The sequence below is a fragment of the Prunus mume genome, linkage group LG7 (genome assembly GCF_029339155.1).
Source record: "Prunus mume cultivar Tortuosa linkage group LG7, ASM2933915v1, whole genome shotgun sequence".
In the NCBI taxonomy this organism is placed as follows: domain Eukaryota; kingdom Viridiplantae; phylum Streptophyta; class Magnoliopsida; order Rosales; family Rosaceae; genus Prunus; species Prunus mume.
In genome coordinates, this window is record NC_142704.1 from 16,355,744 (window position 1) to 16,375,331 (window position 19,588).

Here is a 19,588-nt window from a genome sequence, read left to right on the forward strand (position 1 = left end):
CTATATGAAATTTATCTTGAACGTTTTTTCTCCTTTCTGCAATTGTCGATTATTGCTTACAGTTCTGCATTTTCCTTTTGTTTTAACATGACATTGTATAGGAAGCATCCTCCCCAACAGATGGTGGAGTATCTGTTATTGACGTCCATCACAGGAGAAACTACTATATAATTCCACAAAACAAACTTGGTCAGGATATCTATATTCGAGCTACTGAATTAAGGGGACTCGCAAACATAATTAAGATGCCATCTGGGGATATGAGACCTCTAAAAGTTCCTGTTTCCAAGAATATGTTGGACTCTCACTTGAAGGGAAATTTTTTCCGTAAAGTTAGAAGAATGGTGACTCTTATCATAGTGGATGGGCAGGTATACCCTCTTTTCTTATGGAGGCTTAATTCCTTCCATATATCTTATATTCAAAGAGTATCTGAATTTCAGCTAGTCACAGAATTGTGTTTGTGTATATGTTACATAGTGAAATGGCTTCCCTTATCTTGACTACTCATCTACCTGCAATTGCAGTTCCCACAGGGCAGAGGGTTGACATCCCCCCAGTATACCATAGCAATCCGCCTCAGTCCTGACCCGAGTCTCCCTAGTGAATCACTGAGCCATCAACAAAGTGCACGCACTTGTGGAAGTAGCTCGGAACATTTATCTTCAGAGCTTGAGTTGGTCAAGTGGAATGAAATTTTTTTCTTTAAAGTTGATGATCCAGTATGTAGAATGTTTTTCTCTTAACAATTTCTTCCCAATTAAATAACTGCTCCGCTTTTGCATGTGCGAGGTCTTTGCACATTTGTTTTCACATCTCTTATCACCAAAATTTGATTTTGTTAAATCATGACTCTTCAACTCAACATGTTCAGTTTTGCTGTATATGGAGGAGAAGGGCTTCACACCCCCTTGGGCACTTTATAAATAAATTTAATTCTTGTGCAATGAAATTTGTGTAACATCTGTTCACCTAAAATATAATTTGAGAACAATTTCATTCCCTTTGGTTGCTAAGACAAGCTTAGTCAATTTTTTTTAACCCCAAGTCACATGTTAAATTTCAGCTTTCATACTTTTCAAATGATAGATATTAATGTTGCTTGTTGATGAATATAGTGCCTACTAGTTATACCATCTGAATTTGGCACGTCATAAATGATTCGTTTTCTTAAAAAGAGTTGATGCTTGTTTTGGCCTCTGCTTTTTTTGTTTTTGGTTTTTTTTGGTTTTTTTTTTTGCTGTGGTTATTTCACAGTATCAACCGTACATCCTTTTGCCTATTTTATATATCATTTGTTTGGAAGTCGTATAGCATAACGTAGCCTTCTTCTTGGTGTTAACATCCTATTTTCATATTCTCTGTCACCATTTGGTGACCACCTCAACCTATTCTATCCAAATTTGTGCAGGATTACTACTCGGTGGAATTAATTGTCACGGAGCTGGGGAAAGGTACTGCTTTTTTTTTTTCCCCTTACTCAATCTGCTGTTTTTAAAGTTAATACACAATAGGGAATAAACTGCTAAGTTTATTGTTAATCTGCACGCCATAGGGAATATCTATGTTTTAAAGATACTCTCTGTTAAGCCTCTGTAGAAAATCTCAACTATAGCCTTCTCAGTTAAGTACTTAAGGAAAATATGCATTATTTCTCCTCTGTTTATCAAACTATCTATTTTGGACAAGATGCATTTCACTTTTCATGTTTAATTTTACAGGGGTCCCTCTTGGATTCTTTTCAGCCCCTCTAAAGCAGATTGCAGGGAATATCCATGATGATTCATACGCATATGATAGTGTGAACAAATGGACCTGGGTTGAATTATCCTCAACAAATTCTACGGTAGAGTTCTTTCTCATATCTTAGCAATATCCTTTTTTCTTGTATCTGTTTTGTGGCAAAACATGTAGTGTTGCCTCCTTCTAGGGTAAAAATTTATCAGGCATTTGCTGCCAAGTATATTTTTAAACCTTATAATATTTACGTCAACTGTGATTCAGGGAAATAACGGTGAAACGTCGAGTGGTAGAATAAGATGTGCTGTGCTCTTGTCACCAAGATCTGAAGCTGAGATAAGTGATCAATCAGATAACAGTAACAGAAAATCTGGATTTATTCAGATCAGTCCAAGCAAAGAAGGACCGTGGACTACTGTGAGGTTGAACTATGCTGCACCAGCTGCCTGTTGGCGGTTAGGGAATGATGTTGTTGCTAGTGAAGTACATGTGAAGGATGGCAACCGATTTGTCAATATTAGGTCTCTTGTTTCGGTACGTAACAGTACGGATTTTGTACTTGATTTGTGCCTTGCATCAAAAATTTCCATGGAAGAGACGATGTCAACAAATAATGAAAGTACCCCTGAAGGTTTACAAATTCACAGCAATAAACTTCAGACTGATGAGTTCTTTGAAACTGAAAAATACAGCCCAGGCACTGGCTGGATTGGCAACATGGTTCAACCAAGCCAAGATATCTTTGAAAGTGGAGGATCTCATCAGGTTAGATATTAGTTGAAGTTGTTCTTGGCATGTGTTAGTAACTCATGTAGCTTGATCTAGTCATTTTTGTTTCTTCTATGCAAGGCTTTTCACATTGAATTTCAATTCTGTTAATGAAGCTTACCATGCTTGATGTAAGCTACAATATGGTTTCATATTTTATTATTGCCTTGTATTTTACTTTTATTTCTAATTCTAATCCAAAATTGGAAGCTATAGTATCTGTAAACTATATTTTTATATGGATTGGTAGTATACTTTGTGATTCTTTTGATTAGAGAACAACAAATTTTATAAAAGAGAAAAACTGATACAAAGAAAGATTGAGAAGTCCAGCAAACTTGCAAAAGCGGCAACAAATTCCTTAACAAGAAAAATTACAACAGCTCTAGCCAATCAAGACGAGTTACACTAAAGGGGATATCTCTAAATTTATTAGCATAGATAGCCAACTCTTATCCAAAGTAAAACCTCCTCCATCCTGTCATCAGAGAATGTTTTATTCATTTATCCCAACCAAAACTGCACATCTCCAAAGTGTAAACCACCCTACAAAAAGGTCCTCGGTGAACACAGCAATTTCTCGGTCAAACCCACTCCACTCTAAACTGTTGTGCAACCTACTCACATAGGTCTTGAATATATCTAATTCACTTCTACATATTGATTTAGGGATGGTTAAACTCCTTTATTGTCTCTGGCATTATTAGACAGGTTGGAATAGTAATTCTGGAGGCGTTAGCTTGTTTCTGATTACTGTCTGTAATGCAGGGAATTCCTGCTGTTGAGTTACCACCAGGCTGGGAATGGGTTGATGATTGGCATTTGGATATGGCATCTGTCAACACTGCTGACAGTTGGGTTTATGCTCCAGATGTTGATAGTTTAAAATGGTCGGAGTCATTTGATCCCTTAAACTATGCAAGGCAAAGGAGATGGATCAGGAATAGAAAACAAAATGTTACAAATCAAGAAATACATATTGGAATTTTGAAACCTGGAGATACGATATCCCTTCCTCTCTCTGGGTTAGCACAACCTGGAATGTATGTCTTGCGTTTAAGGCCGTCCAATCTCAGCAATCCTATTGAATTTTCTTGGAGTTCAGTGGTGGATGGGTCTGAACAAGCAGAGGATTCTAGTAAGTCAAAACTATGTTCCGGGATAAGTGTGTCATCTCTTACTGAGTCAGAGGAACTGTTGTATTGCACCCAGATAAGTGGTACTTCTTCAAGTGTTCTGCATAAGTTGTGGTTTTGTATGAGTGTACAAGCAACAGAAATTGCAAAAGACATTCATTCTGATCCTATCCAGGATTGGAATCTTGTAATCAAGTCCCCGTTATGCGTCTCCAATTTTATTCCACTTGCTGCTGAATTTTCTGTTCTTGAGATGCAAGAAAGTGGTAACTTTGTTGCCTGCTCCAGAGGAGTGTTTTTTCCAGGAAAAACTGTCGATGTTTATAATGCTGACATAAGAAAGCCTTTGTTTTTTTCACTGCTTCCACAAAGAGGGTGGCTGCCCATACATGTAAGCTTTCAAGACCAATCTATTCCTTGCTCTTTTCTTATGCTGATATTTTTGTTTGGCATAAAATGTTTGTAAATCCGACCATTTCATTTATTTGTTTGCAGGAGGCTGTTCTTTTATCACATCCTCATGAAGTTCCGTCAAAAACCATAAGTCTGAGAAGTTCAATATCTGGAAGGTTTCAAATTGAATAATTTGCATAATATATTGTATTGAATATCTTAGCTCTTTTGTACATTTATTGAAGTCTGTTTCTTTTATGGTCTAATCTTGCTAGGTATTGTTTCTGCAGGATTGTTCAAATCATTCTTGAACAGAACTCTAACCAAGAACGACCACTGCAGGCTAAGCTTGTTAGAGTCTATGCTCCTTATTGGTATTCAATTGCTAGGTGTCCCCCTCTCACATTTAGGCTTCTAGATATAAAAGGAAAGAAACATACACGCAAGGTTGGTGGTCCACTTGAATCTAAAAAGAAAAATGAAGCTATCCTAGAGGAAATAACTGAAGAGGAAATATATGAAGGCAATACAATTGCTTCAGCTTTGAACTTTAAAATGTTGGGCCTTGCGGTGTCCATTGATCAATCTGGCATGGAGCAGTTTGGACCTGTTAAAGATCTTTCACCCCTTGGTGACATGGTAGATGTCAATCAATATTAACTTTTAATTGAGACATTATTGGTAAAGAAGTCTTGTTAAGATTTTCCCTTTTCTTGTTTTTAGGATGGGTCACTGGATCTCTATGCTTATGATGGTGAAGGCAATTGCATGAGGCTTTTTATTACAACGAAACCATGCCTATATCAATCTGTTCCCACAAAGGTAGTTATAAATATGAGAGATTGCAATGAATCTTTGTATTAGTCATTTACTCTTTGCCCTCTTTCCAGGTAATTTCTGTGCGACCATATATGACTTTTACCAACAGACTTGGTCAGGACATATCTATTAAGTTGTGCAATGAAGATGAACCAAAGGTCCTTCGAGCAACTGATTCAAGAGTCTCATTTGTACATCGTAAATCAGATGGACCTGATAAACTTCAGGTTAGTGGAGTGCAAATTGTTATAATACTATTGTCTTGACATATCTACCAATCAACCTCGTATCTTGACATATCTACCAATCAACCTTGTATCATTACTTGTTGACATGACCCTCCTATAGACCTAACCCTAAAGTTTATGCCCATTGTTGAGAAAAATAAGGCAGCATGAGGTACATTAATCTTAATCCTAAAAGGATCCAAATAAGGTGCAACCTAATCACTTAGGAAATTTCATCGTAGCACTAGTAGGAAACTAATTAACAACCAAATCACTTGACTGAAGAAATTAGATCACAATCCCAACCTGAATTGAAAGCCAAATATTCTTATAATTTATTTACAATATACTTTGTTCTGCAACACTCCCTCTCAAGTCCGAGCGTTTTTGCATTGCTTAACATGACTTGAGAAATATAACTAACTTAGAACATAAAAGAAAAGAAAAAAATTAAAGGCAGAAAAACAGTGTGTTCCTGGAGAGCTGAGAAGAAAGAGATGTGAAATTAGGAATAAATTCAAATTCAAATATGAATCTTAAGGGAATTTTCTTGGAGGCAAAAGGAAAAAAAGCGGTAGGACCATAGGAGCGTAGGCTAGCGCTAGGAATGTAGGAGAGTGAACCAGTCTGACAAATAAGTTTGAGGATGGAAAGGGTAACATTATAGAGATCGTGGAGGTAGTTGTGAATTTGAAGTAATTACTCTTTTATTGGCTCTGTACTGAAGATGAAAAGGTGGCATTTATGATGGAAGAACTGGATTGGTGCTCAATTTTTGTGGAGAAAGCTAGTTGGCTGGGAACACCTTTCGATGAGAATGAAATTAGAAAATCTGAGTTTGACTGGTTTGAAACATATGATCCAGATCAGATGGTGGTTTCTCAAGATTTTTGGGATGTTGTCAAAGTTGACTTATTGAAGGTTTTCTGGGAACTTTTTCTACACCAAGTTGTTAAAGCTTGTACTAGTATAACTTATATTTGTTACATACCATGGAAAACCCAGTCATTGAGAGTAAAAATAACTAGCCCCATATGTTCAGTCACAAGTCTGTATAAGGTCATAGAAAAGGTGCTATTCATGAGATTGAGGGTAAGTGTTCAAAATTAACTACGTAGAAGTGCAATCTTGATTTCATCCTTAGTGAACTTTCAATTTTCCTTCCAAGTTCCATGAGGTTTGCATTTTATCAACCAACTATTCAGAATTTTTCCTTTAACTACTGTCACGATCAAGAGATTTTATCTTATACACTTTGGCAAATTTTATTACTATATTGTTCTATTACATTTTTAGGTTCGATTAGAAGACACCGACTGGTCATTTCCCGTTCAAATTGTAAAGGAGGACACTATATCTCTTGTTTTGAGGAAGCATTGTGGTACTAGGACATTTTTGAGAACAGAAATTCGGGGCTATGAAGAAGGCTCACGTTTCATCGTTCTGTTCCGCCTTGGATCAACCAATGGTCCTATCAGGTACTTGTGTGTTTGTACATGCACAACACACACACACACACACACACACACACAGATTTCATGTGTGTATATACATATATATGTACAAACATATTTTATATATATGTATATATGTACAAACATATTATATATATATTTAGATATATTTAGAGAGAGAGAGAGAGAGAGAGAGAGAGAGAGAGAGAGAGAGAGAGAGAGAGAGAGAGAGAGAGAGATGTGACTAACCTATTAAACCTTTGCATCGTCAGAATCGAGAACAGAACAGACAGCAAAACAATTAGCATTCGTCAATCGGGTTTTGGTGAAGATGCCTGGATTCCCATAGCACCTCTTTCGACAACAAATTTTTCATGGGAGGATCCTTATGGCCAAAAATTCATACAAGCTAAGGTTGACAGTGAGCTCGAAATTGGACCTTGGGAACTTGATTTGGAAAGGACTGGGATATGTTATACAGAGGAGGGACTTGGATTACAATTTCATGTTATAGAAACCAGTGATATCAAGGTAGCAAGGTTCACAAACGCCACAACTTCAGGGACAAGTTCACATCAGCAACTTGCTGGAAATTGGGGGCATTCCCACATGCCAAACACCATTCAAAATAATGGTGCCACACCTGTGGAGCTTATAATTGAGTTTGGAGTTGTCGGGGTCTCTATTATAGACCATAGACCAAAAGAGGTGTCCTACTTGTATTTTGAGAGAGTCTTCATATCATATTCAACTGGTTATGATGGTGGGACAACGGCCAGGTAAGAGCATCACCTTCTTAAACTCCTATAACATTTTCTTCAACGTGTGAGTCAGTTGTCATGTTATGCGAAACAGGTTTATCAAATAAAAGGAGCTATTGAATACATTAATTAGGACTCTTGACTGACAGTTACCTCACTTATGAAACCAATAGAGGATACAATAAATATGAAGCAGTGTAAAAGAATCATTTCTTTTGCGTGCCCAAAAGAATCATTTCAATACCTAAGAATGTCATATTGATAGTTTATAGAATCAAGGACCTGTTTGGTATTGTTGTGACTTTTAAAATACCACTTTCAGTATGTTGTGAGAAAAATTACCCTTAGTAAACCAACCAAGTCTTTGGTGAACTGTGGCTGTGAAAGTATTGTCAGTATGAAAGTTGGAATCAAAACCCTAATAAAACAGTTTTCTAATAAAGTTTGAATCATCTGATGTTTACAGACATTTCCCTAGTTATAGGAAATATATATGAATTATAGATGCATTTTCTTAAATATTAAATGTGGGGACGTTATTGCTTGACAAATTTGTTGGGAATAAATCCCACTGGCATCACAAATAAACCGATGGAAAGCTAGAAAATAATGAAGCGCCAAGATGAAAATGAGAGTACAAGAGCCCACCAAAATAACTTTCCACAAAGATAACTATCTGAAGCTGTGAACTGTATGGACCATTTCTAATAAAGAAATAGCATCTTAATGCCTTATGGTATTCTCATGGTAAGTAGACTCAACCAGCCCTGATGTTTCTTTAAAACGTGCAATGTGCACAGTATATTCCTTTTGGTTGGGAGCAAATTGTGTGGCTTCTTGTAGCTCTTATTGCTCTGAAGAGGTTATGTGGCCAGTAGAAACATCCAGCTAGAGTAAAGATTCATAAGAAAACTAACAGGTTTCTTTTTATTTTAAAGAAAAACAACATTTTTCTATGTTTGGCCTACTCTTTGGGGATGAAAACATCCTTATTGACGATTGTTAATACATTTGTTTGTGAGTCATAGAAGAGACAAAGGTTGATACATTTGTGAGAGAGAGAGAGAGAGGAGAAAAAGGTTGTACAGCTTGTTTTGTTTAAATGTGTGAACAAAAATATGGGTAGATGTATATAAAAATTAAAATTGCTTTGGAATTTTATTTTAATTGTTTGTATATGTGACTATCATTTGCCATTATTGAAATTTTTTGATCAGTTTTTCTGTTTTCCGCCTCCATAGTGGAAAGTGTGCTAGATTTTAATGACTGAAGCATCTTCCGTCTCTAACGCGTTATCAGCTCCGTCATCGCTCAAATGTTGCTTTGCTTATTAGAAATAATGCTTACACCAAACATTCATGTTCCTTTCTGCCAGGTTCAAGCTCATATTGGGCCATTTGCAGTTGGATAACCAGCTTCCTCTAACATTGATGCCAGTGTTGTTGGCTCCTGAAATGAACTCTGACTTGCATCATCCAGTGTTCAAGATGACAATAACAATGCGTAATGAAAATATTGATGGAATCCAGGTGTACCCCTATGTTTATATACGGGTAATTCTTTTTAACACGATGCTGTATCAATTGCAACAGTGAGATGTTTGCCTAAGCTCTGACCAAATTTTATGATGACATGATAGGTAACCGAGAAGTGTTGGAGGCTTAATATTCATGAACCAATAATTTGGGCATTGGTGGATTTCTACAATAATCTACAGTTAGATCGTGTACCTAAAAGTTCTAGTGTCACCGAAGTTGATCCTGAATTACGCATTGAGTAAGTATCACAACTTGTTTTTGTGTCCTGAAAAACTGCAATTCATTGGACTTGCAGTGATATAATTCTGGTGTGCTGAAGTGAACTATGCTTTCTCCTTCACCAACATCCTTATTTTTGGGTGGTTGAGTGCACATGCCAAGGCTTTGGCTTTTTTTATTTATTAAAAATCAACTTTCGTGTTCAAACTGTATATCAGTGTATAATACTTACGTGCAAATTAATAAACTTGGTCCTTATCCATTTGTCATTTGCAATAGTATTAATTATGTTTCCTTTTCTTGTGAGGGTTCTCAGTGACTTAGTATTTTTTAACCCCTTGGATTGGTACCTTCATAATTCTTTCTCCAACCCCCTCGCTGCCAGGTTGTAGTTTTCCGTCTTTGCTGCCCGTCAATTATTGGGTTTCCCCAAACCTACTAAACACAGTATAGTATGCGTGTTGCAATAGTACATCTAGAATTTGTAGTGTCATCTTTCTACTTATTTTGCAAGTGGCCGACAAACTTTATAACTCTGTCTACTGATGGGAAATAGAATTATATTGTCAACTAGCAGGAACTTAATCTTCTGTGATTTGATTATGGGAGTGACATTTCCTTAATCTTTTTCCCCCTTTCTTTCCAGCCTAATAGATGTTTCAGAAGTTAGGCTGAAGGTCGCATTGGAGACAGCGCCGGCTGAAAGACCTCATGGGGTTCTAGGGGTGTGGAGTCCCATACTATCAGCTGTCGGAAATGCGTTCAAGATTCAGGTCAGCTCTCTGGCTTATCTGGGTGCTTTACTGTGCATATTGGGTGGTTCCATAGTTGAATGCTATGATTTTCTTAACAGTTTTTGTATTGACTTTTTTATTTTCAATTTTTCCTACTCACATTTGTAAGTATTCTTAAATTTGCAGCAATTCGTATGGCCAAAATGATTAGACTTAACACGTTTCCAATCTATTATGTAGTGGTAATATTGGGATGGACGCTATGCTCGTGACACTAATATCTCATTGCTGCAGGTGCATCTTAGAAGGGTGATGCATCGAGACAGATTCATGCGGAAGAGTTCCATTGTTTCTGCCATTGGTAACCGTATTTGGAGAGATCTGATCCATAATCCTTTACATTTGATATTTGCGGTTGATGTACTTGGTATGACAAGTTCAACTTTGGCATCTCTTAGTAAAGGGTTTGCAGAGTTGTCAACTGATGGACAATTTATGCAACTACGTTCGAAGCAGGTAAGTTCTCATATTAACCTAGAAAACAACAAAGAAAGAAAGATTAGCAGTTCATTTCTATTACAAAAGGCTAATTTTGACATGGTTTCAGGTATCATCAAGGAGAATAACTGGGGTGGGTGATGGAATTATGCAAGGTACAGAAGCATTTGTGCAAGGTGTTGCTTTTGGGGTGTCTGGAGTAGTGAAAAAACCTGTAGAGAGTGCTAGACAGAATGGATTTTTAGGACTTGTTCATGGACTTGGACGTGCTTTCGTGGGAGTGATAGTGCAACCAGTCAGTGGGGCATTAGACTTCTTCTCAATGACTGTTGATGGAATTGGAGCAAGTTGTTCCAAATGCTTAGAGGTTTTTAATAGCAAAACAACCTTCCAGAGAATTAGAAATCCCCGAGCTTTCAGGGCCGATGCTGTACTCACAGAGTATTGTGAGAGAGAAGCTGTTGGGCAGGTAATTTGTTACCTCTTTTACGTAAATTCTATGTGCAATACTAGAAATTTTATCTCCCACTAGCCGGAGAAACTATGAGCCTTTTCTTAACTTTGTAAACTTCAGAACAGAGGATGAGAGTTGACTGGTGAGAAGGGTGACTTGAGTGATGGATGGAACTATTTGCATTAGTAATACTGCGAGTCTGAGTGAGTAGGATACAGGATCCATACAATATTTGATGACTTGGTTTTTGTGAGCCTGAGATGGTTAAAAGTTCAGGATGAAGCCCTTATGGAGTTTTTGTGATTTTAATTCTTGACTTTAATGAATCATTGTTGAAGCTTGAAATACATGTCGTATGAAATATGAATGAAAAGTATCTTTTAATTCTTACCCTCTGAACTACAAAAGTTGTGAGTGTTTGGTATTTTGGTTTGACACTGCTTCAACCCTAGTCAGCTAGGTCTATCATTTTCAGGAAAAGGAGTGTAGCTGTAGTCAGTCACTATTATCTTGATGTACACTTCTTATTTATTTATTTAAATTTTTTTTTTTGTAGATGATTTTATACCTTGCAGAAGCACATCGGCATTTTGGTTGTACTGAAATATTCAAGGAGCCCTCAAAGTTTGCTTGGTCCGATTATTATGACGATCATTTTGTTGTGCCTTACCAACGAATTGTTTTAGTGACCAATAAGCGAGTCATGCTGCTTCAGGTTAGTAACAGTCTTTGCTATAGCCTGTAGATACCTCTGTTGTATGTTACCAAGTTTGTCTGCTTGACATTCAGTCTCTTTTCTTTCCCTTCTAGTGTTTGGCTCCAGACAAAATGGATAAGAAACCTTGCAAGATCATGTGGGATGTACCTTGGGAAGAGCTTATGGCCGTGGAGTTGGCAAAAGCAGGCTGCAATCAGCCATCTCATTTGATCCTCCACCTCAAAAATTTTAGGAGATCAGAAAATTTTGTACGGGTTATAAAGTGCAGTGTTGAAGAAGAAACTGAGAGACGAGAACCCCAAGCTGTTAGGATCTGTTCTGTAGTACGTAAGATGTGGAAAGCATATCAGTCCGACATGAAAAGCATAATTCTGAAGGTCAATAGTGTACAAAAGTATTAATTCCTGTAGAGGAGGTAGGATATACCAAACCCTAATATGATTCTCCATTCTCAGGTTCCATCAAGCCAGCGACATGTGTACTTTTCTTGGTCTGAAGCTGATGGGAGAGAACATCGTTTACCGGACAAGGCCATTACCAGGCTGAGAGATCTCCCATCAGACAGTTCTGCATTGGATGGTAGGAGATTTGTTAAACACAGTATTAACTTTTCAAAGATTTGGAGCAGTGAACAAGAATCCAGAGGCCGATGCACATTGTGCAGAAAGCAGGTAATTTAGTGTTCCTCCTGCTGTACCTGTGTCCAGTTTTGAAACTTTATTGTCTTCTGGTCGAGAGTTTAGAACCCTGCGGTGGTGCAGTCTTAGATGAAACGTTATTTCATACATTCAGGTTTCAGGAGATGGTGGAATCTGTAGCATTTGGAGACCCATTTGTCCAGACGGGTAATTATGACCATTGTTTTGTTTTCTATTTTTCTTGAAAACCTTATAATGTTTATTGCATTTAATTCCATTTTATCAGTGACTATATATTTGTATTTATTTATTTGGTGTGAGATCTTGAATGCCAATACTTGTGAAGTTCAATTTCTTGATGGCCAAGTTGTAGAATCCTTTCCTTACTATAATTGCATTTTTCTATGCATTAGTCATAGGAATTTTTAGTTTGGAGTACGAATTTTCATGTGAATTATCTGTTCCCACAATTAAAGCACTGTTTTTTTTTTTTTGGTTAATATTTATATGAATATTGACATTTTCTTTAAAAGACCCCCAAGTTTCTGTCAGGACATGGTTTGAGCCGCTAGGATACTGTTTAAAGGCTACTTGTTACCGAACCTTACTAAGTTTGAGAAACTTCCTTTACATCCTTGATAAACTGAAAGGGACTGGAATGTCGAGAAAATGCATTTTCTGTCGCTGAGCTAAAGCTTTGGTGGCTAGGGAATATCACAGGTTTAAACTCCCGCCCCTCCTATCCCACTTTTCCCCAATCAAAGGAGAAAAGTCAAGACAAGACAAAAATGGTCGTTTGTGGTTCTCTTTTATTGCCTTCTATATAATGTGATTTACAAAGACGAAATTCACGTCTCGAGTGGTGCCATCAAGATGCTATATGTTGCAAGAAAGTAGAACCCTTCAGTCTCCTGAAAGTATGCATTTCTCCCATCCTCTTTGGTTCATGTACTTTCAAGAACTGAATAATTGGGTGGAGTATGGATATACCCCTGCACTGCTACCTCTACTTTGATTGTCTCCATTCCATGTTGTAACTTCTGTTTGTGGTTTGTTTGTATATCCTGTTTGCGGTTTGTTTGTATATCCTGTCTGCTTTTCTTTTCAATTAAAAAAAAAAGTACGCATTTCACCACCAGATGCTGCTAACTCAATTGTTATCATTGCAAAATTTGAAGTGTGTTTTTTTCGTTCTTCCAGGTATGTCTCCATCGGTGATATTGCTCACATTGGCAGCCATCCTCCAAACGTTGCCGCAGTTTACCGTAAGGTTGACAGATTGTTTGCACCTCCAGTTGGTTATGACCTGGTAAGAAATTTATAATTAAATCACGAATGTAAAACCTAGTTAGGTATGTTTTTCATCTGGGTATAACCTAGTTAGGCTAGTCTCTAGGATTGTTAACATTTTCAGGTCATCTCTCTCGATATAACTCTAGGATTATTAGAACTTCTAGGTCCTTGCTTGGCCCCATTGTAGTATGGCTTCTCTCTCAATATAACTTACTGGGAGAGTAATCGATGAATTGTGGTGTTTTCTTGTGCCCCCATCTTCAGTTGAAATATGTATGTTTTCTTTTCATATACGGTCAGGTCACGTGTGAAAGTCAAAACACCATTTGATTTGTCACATAACAACACTTGGAATGAAAATAGGGGATATTGAAACACCATTGGATTGAGATTACGTATGGCATTGAAGTATGATGAGTCCGATGCAGCTTGAAGTTTTCTGATAAGCTTAATGGTTCCTATTATAGAATTGCTTTTTTCCGGTCAAATATTGATGACTAATTTTTGGTCATCTATTATATAAATGGTTAATATATGTACACATATGCAGGTATGGAGGAACTGCATTGATGACTACACAACACCGATATCGATTTGGCATCCTCGGGCCCCGGAGGGATATGTATCTCCTGGATGCATTGCGGTGGCTAGATTTGTTGAACCCGAACATGATGTAGTGTACTGCATAGCTGAATCACTTGCTGAAGAGACGGATTTTGAAGAGCAAAAGATTTGGTCGGCTCCAGATTCTTACCCGTGGGCGTGCCACGTTTATCAAGTCCACAGCGATGCTCTTCACTTTGTGGCTCTAAGACAAGCCAAGGAAGAATCTGACTGGAAACCTATGAGGGTTCTTGATGATCCTCAGCCTTTATTGGACTCACTAAAAGAGACCTGAAATGTGGGTTTATATTGCAAGGCCTTACCAAATTTTGCTAGTTAAATTTCAACCAAAAAGGAAAGGAAAAAAAAGGGTTTTGATCATACATCAAATTCTGAGTGTATAGTACTGTATAGCATGTCTTCTCTCTTGTTATAGTTTTTTATGCAATTTGCATCTGATAGTTGAGGCAGCTTGTATCACTATGATGTCTCTCTATAATCCACTGGGGGCTGGAAGCTGCCCACACATAAATGTGAGTGGTTCGCCCGTGCTAAGTGTCAATACAAAGCATTGTATGGCAACCACCAAATTTGCCGACACTCTTATCCGTGTTGAGGGGGTTATTTATGTCTTGCATTGACTTCTTATTATAATATTCACAATGAGATCGTACCACCTCAATTAGCAAAATATTATAATTGATTTGTTAGCTCATGAAAAAATATTATTAATGTTTTCACATAAAAAGTGCATAATGATTTTCTTCCATTTTTAATTTAATGAAATATAAGATATATTAAAATTAAAAAGGAAAAAGTGGCTCTTTAAAATTGAGGAAGAATCCGTCTTTAAAATCACATAAATTTGACACTCGTTAAATTTTTTTTAATATTCTTTTTTCTTTCTAGTTTTGATAAAATTTAACAAATGTCAATGTCAAAATCACATTGGTATTTAGGAGGAACTCATACTCAATTTGAAGGAACCAAGTAATGCTATTAAAAAAATATCCAAAATAACAATAAGTTTTTTTGTTTAACAAAATGGTTATGAAATCGTTGACCCAAAAAAGCCAAATCCAATCCAATCAAATCAATACACTTTACACTTCCTTATTTACAAAGTTGCCATTACCCGCCACTCCTTCACTCCTAACTACCTTCTTCATCTTCTTCAACCTTTCGGATCTCTCTCACCTTTCCATCTGTGAAATTCAATGGAGGGTCTGATCAAGGGTTTGATCGATGTGGCGCTCGGTCACGATGAGAACAGGAATGAAGATCCGGGCCCACGGGACCGGGAGGAACAGTCCAGATCCACCTGGGCTCAGGTAAGCTACCACCACTCTTATTTTTCCAAAGCCTTTTGAATTTCTGGATCTTAGATAAAGACTTGAATTTTGGTGTTGCTTGTACCTGCTAAAATGCGCAGGTAGTGTCCGGGGAGGAGCAAGATGAGAATGACAGTGATCGCCCACATGGGTCCAAGCAGAGTCATTGGAATCGACAGGTTTGGTTTGGATTGCATTGGGGTTTTTGGGTTTTGGTTTTGTTTACTGTGAAATTAATGTGAACTGCAAGTGTGAAAACTTGCAGGAACAGAGTCATTTGGGGCGTGCAGAGTGGGACAATGTGGATTCGGAACCTTCAAGGCGACCCCACAAGGTGAATTGTATAGTTTAAGTAGTTAATTTACTTATTTGTTTGAAATTTTGTTATGGGATTTGGATTTGTGGTAGATTGGATTTGTTGAAGATCATTGTTCTAAATCTGAAGAACCCATTTTCTAGAAAGAAAACATCTTCAGGTTTTTGTACATAATATCCAAAATTTAATGACTGAAGCATAAGGAACAATGAAATTTAACGATAATCTTCCTTTTCATAGAGGATCAGGCTTCTCTATTGGTTATCATATTCATATGGATGATATAATGAAAGAAAGTATTCATGGTTTCGAAAGAACTTATCATCTTCATCATCATACTTAAGTGACCTTTTTGTTTTGTGGATGTCCTTTTTATCTCTTCATGTGTCATATCCTCACAGATATCTCAAATGCAGGCTGCACATGAGGGATATGTAAGGAATGATGATGGTGGACGACATGGTTATAACCAAAACTACTCAAGGAGGAAGGTTTGTCTTATTTTAATTATCTGATTAATTTTAATTTAGTGGGATTCAGTTCGAACATTTTGGTTATATTTTATTATCCATGTTGAAGGATGAAGAGGAAAATAAGGATGGCTGGGAGACTGTTGGAAAGAGGCCTCCAAGGCAACAACCACACAAGGTTTGTTTTCTTCGTTTGAGTATTGGTTCCATTTTCATTATCTTGGGGCAGCATAATCTGTAAACTGTCAAAAAGTTTGGTCTTAACTTTTTGATGTTGGGTTATAGTTTGTTTTTTCTGTAGATTGGCTTCTTAGCTGCATTTGATGTTTTCCTAGATAAGTTGGGCTTGTAGCCTTGAAACAGTTTCATCCAATATCCATGTAGGGCATTAACTAACTTGTACTTCTATTGAGTTGAAGCTATTAGAAATTAATCTTGAATTATATGAATTACAGACTTCTGCTACTTTTCCTTTTTTTCCTTGTTGACTATGCAATATTATAAGTTCATAACATTCTGATCTATTCTATTTCCTAGAGGTCTTGTCTTATTAATTTAAGTTTTAAAAAAATGAATTTGTAATCTCCTTATGTAATGCTCGCTAAATAAAAAATCAACAGATTCAGATGGGCCAGTGGAATGGATATAAACGGCCTTCCACTGAGCAAAAATACTCTGATGAGGCTGAAGTAGGTGCTAAAATAGAACCTTCTGAAGAAGAGCTTTCTGATCTGTCACGAGCTTGCAGTAAAATTTGGGAACTTGATTTAAACCGTTTAGTGCCTGGAAAGGACTATGAAATTGACTGTGGTGGAGGGAAGAAGGTCTACCAAAAGGAAGATTTGGCAGAAGGCAGCTTATTTACCTGGCTGAGTGAAGATATATTCAGGAGACCTACTTTTTCTCGTTTCTGTTCTCTTTTAGATAATTACAACCCAAATGAGGGGTGCAAAGAAGTTATCACATCTGAGGAGAAGCAAGAGCAGGCTGCATTCATAGAAGAAATCAGCAGAACTGCTCCCATTAAATATCTTCACAAGTATCTCTCACACAAGGGCATTCTATCTGAGAGCTATCAAAATTTTAAAAGAACATTGACCACTCTCTGGTTTGATCTCTATGGCCGTGGTGGTACATCTGCTTCCTCCTCTGCTTTTGAACACGTTTTTGTTGGAGAAATTAAGCAACGTGGTGAAGAAGAGGTTTCGGGCTTCCACAACTGGCTTCAGGTTGTCTTCTATGACTTACTCTTTACCTATATTTTGCATTTTTATTGTATCTTATCATGTCAACATAAATATGATGTTAATTCAGATGTGTGTTCGGTATTATTTTCTTGTCTCTTTTTTTTTCTCTCCCATCTATCTAAAGTGGTCTTACTCGTGAATGCTAAGTATCTTTATTCTATATCTTCCCAGTTTTACCTTGAAGAAGCAAAAGGAAGAGTTGACTATCAAGGTTATATTTTCCCCCGTCGACGTGGGCAAACTGTAAGTAATTCTATCAAGTGTTCTGCCTACAAGGCTACAAGATAGTGGAAATGGGATTACTTGAAACGAGATAAAGCTTTCTTACACTTTCTTGCATCACATTTAAGGGTATTTAATTATGATATTACTTGAAACGATTAACAAAACATTCAAGAAATTATTAACTGAGAAGTAAATGATAAGTAATGCAATGACTTCTCAGAGTTGATTCCAACTGTAGAAAGATGCAAGAATAACTCATGAAGGTCTCACAATTTGAGACTTGAGGCTGTGCATTGATGACTTGCGCAAAGATATTTGTCCTTCTTTTTTGTTTCTATTTCCAGTGTTAACATGCTAAATCATATTTTAACATTAAATATCTTAATAATCTCATTGAGACTCTTGAAGAATTCATTACTGTGGAAGCAAATTCAGAGCTTTGCTTCGAACAGAACTTCATTTTATGTTCAGTTTATGGTAAAGAATGGTTTCCCTATTTTTGCTGCCCCGTGAGGAAGGAACTGAACTTTTAGCATCATCTCATCATATATATATATTTTTTTCGAAACCTGCCATTCTTGAATATGAATTTTTGTCCTGCTCTGACTTGGAAAGTATTATGTATACTAAATTGCAATTGCAGCCAGACTCTGAAACCCAGTTGCTTACGATCCAGTTCGAATGGAACGGTGTTTTGAAAGCTGTATCAAGCACTTTAGTTGGAGTGAGCCCAGAATTTGAAATTGCATTGTACACCCTGTGTTTCTTCATGGGTGGAGAGGACAACCATATTGAGCTGGGTCCATACCAAGTTAACATTAAATGCTATCGCTTCGGAGACAGAATTGGATCTGTGTTTCCTATGGCAGAGTGTTGATCTCAGGGTTTAAACCAAACAACTTATTGTCCTATAAGATTGAGTTATGTGTAGGTGAAATTATACTGAAAGTACAGGGCAATGACAATAATTTGTATTGGAGTGTGATAAGATTTGTTACTTATAATTGAAGCCATCATTAAGAATTTTATGCACCAACTAGCCTTTCTTCGTAATTTCCCCCCTGCGGATGAAAAAAGAAAGAAAACATCACAGAAATTCAGATGAAACATTTCTGTATCATACTTCAGCTCAGTTGTGTATACAGGCTGATAGCTGACCAGGCTATGGATGCTGCAGAGCTTCTCGCCGTCTCTAATTCTTCAATTGCCTTTACTCATTTCGTCTTCGTTGTCAAGAATTTCAAAAAAAAATTTGATGAAGAAGAATTTCAAAATTTTAATTTGACAGAAACCAAAGCAAATATCTTCAGCTTTTGGTCTTGGAGAAAGGAAAATAACGAGAAACTCAAACCTTTATTTTTTATTTAAGAAAAAGCAAATCAGAGTTTGAATCTTGCATAACAACGCAACCATCCAACAGAAAAAGTTTGGTATGAACTTAAGTACATTTTGCCCAGAATTGAATTTCTAAAATACCAAGAATTAACTTTCATAGTCAATTTTCTTTTCTTTATTTCTTTATTTCCAAAAATTTCTCACCCACAATAAAAAAAAACTTGATTTATTAGGTTATGAAACCATCTATTTGCATGGGAATCGATTTAAGGCCCAAAAGTGACACATGTCTAAAAAAAAAATCAGATTGAAATATGATCCAAAACCAGGGCCAGTTCAGAACCATATTTGTAATCAAATGGGTTTATTTAGCCTCATTAAAACTTTGCTTTAAAAAAATCTCCAAAGGTGGAAAACTGCACCATCTCAGTTTTTCTTGGTGATTGTACTTGGTTTTTTCCAGTATCAATGAAGGCTATTTTTCCTAATTAAAAAAAGGGTTAATTTGGAATCAAGTGGATTTTGTATAAATTTTACCATCCTTTTTAAACTATACGAATTTGTAAGGTTCAGATATGAATTTGAAATCTATACCACAGACAAAGTATGTAATTATATTCTATATTGAGAATTTGAAATTATTAATATATAGTAATTACAACAACAATGAC

At 36.7% G+C, this 19,588-nt stretch overlaps 2 protein-coding genes across 8 annotated transcripts in view; both read left to right on the forward strand.

Moving 5' to 3' along the window:
* The window catches only part of LOC103328873 (pleckstrin homology (PH) domain-containing protein), a 37,823-nt gene extending 23,139 nt beyond the window's left edge, over window positions 1-14,684 (forward strand). For 4 of the 6 annotated variants that reach the window (XM_089042043.1, XM_089042044.1, XM_089042045.1 and 1 more), the window contains 23 exons: window positions 102-371; window positions 528-722; window positions 1,412-1,454; window positions 1,722-1,846; window positions 2,005-2,505; window positions 3,277-4,035; window positions 4,140-4,213; window positions 4,328-4,676; window positions 4,761-4,859; window positions 4,928-5,083; window positions 6,380-6,561; window positions 6,810-7,316; window positions 8,674-8,851; window positions 8,938-9,074; window positions 9,702-9,828; window positions 10,084-10,305; window positions 10,397-10,756; window positions 11,298-11,456; window positions 11,552-11,836; window positions 11,915-12,130; window positions 12,252-12,304; window positions 13,298-13,406; window positions 13,941-14,684. In XM_089042043.1, coding sequence (XP_088898169.1) covers window positions 102-371; window positions 528-722; window positions 1,412-1,454; window positions 1,722-1,846; window positions 2,005-2,505; window positions 3,277-4,035; window positions 4,140-4,213; window positions 4,328-4,676; window positions 4,761-4,859; window positions 4,928-5,083; window positions 6,380-6,561; window positions 6,810-7,316; window positions 8,674-8,851; window positions 8,938-9,074; window positions 9,702-9,828; window positions 10,084-10,305; window positions 10,397-10,756; window positions 11,298-11,456; window positions 11,552-11,836; window positions 11,915-12,130; window positions 12,252-12,304; window positions 13,298-13,406; window positions 13,941-14,288 — 5,454 coding nt within the window. In that variant the 3' untranslated portion in view covers window positions 14,289-14,684. Of the gene's footprint in view, window positions 1-101; window positions 372-527; window positions 723-1,411; window positions 1,455-1,721; window positions 1,847-2,004; window positions 2,506-3,276; window positions 4,036-4,139; window positions 4,214-4,327; window positions 4,677-4,760; window positions 4,860-4,927; window positions 5,084-6,379; window positions 6,562-6,809; window positions 7,317-8,673; window positions 8,852-8,937; window positions 9,075-9,701; window positions 9,829-10,029; window positions 10,306-10,396; window positions 10,757-11,297; window positions 11,457-11,551; window positions 11,837-11,914; window positions 12,131-12,251; window positions 12,305-13,297; window positions 13,407-13,940 lie in introns of those variants that run through there. The other 2 variants (XR_016122335.1, XM_089042046.1) reach the window with 2 other exon arrangements.
* Window positions 14,685-15,079: 395 nt separating this feature from the next.
* On the forward strand, window positions 15,080-18,618 carry LOC103328872 (uncharacterized). 2 transcript variants are annotated; one of them, XM_008231277.2, is made up of 8 exons: window positions 15,080-15,324; window positions 15,426-15,503; window positions 15,590-15,658; window positions 16,057-16,131; window positions 16,220-16,288; window positions 16,731-17,339; window positions 17,529-17,600; window positions 18,226-18,618. In XM_008231277.2, the coding sequence occupies exons 1-8, from the start codon at window positions 15,211-15,213 to the stop codon at window positions 18,457-18,459; spliced, it is 1,320 nt and encodes a 439-aa protein (XP_008229499.1). In that variant the 5' UTR covers window positions 15,080-15,210; the 3' UTR covers window positions 18,460-18,618. The 2 variants fall into 2 exon arrangements, with proteins under 2 accessions (XP_008229499.1, XP_088898174.1); XM_089042048.1 differs by having other exon boundaries at window positions 15,129-15,324; window positions 16,042-16,131.
* Window positions 18,619-19,588: the final 970 nt, after the last annotated feature.

What these genes read in the sequence shown, in the direction of transcription:
- LOC103328872 (XM_089042048.1), top strand. Translation starts at nt 15,211, where the DNA reads ATGGAGGGTCTGATCAAGGGTTTGATCGATGTGGCGCTCGGTCACGAT. An exon ending in AAAACTACTCAAGGAGGAAG is followed by an intron (nt 16,132 to 16,219) that starts GTTTGTCTTATT and finishes TCCATGTTGAAG; the next exon opens with GATGAAGAGGAAAATAAGGA. An exon ending in CAAGGCAACAACCACACAAG is followed by an intron (nt 16,289 to 16,730) that starts GTTTGTTTTCTT and finishes AAAAATCAACAG; the next exon opens with ATTCAGATGGGCCAGTGGAA.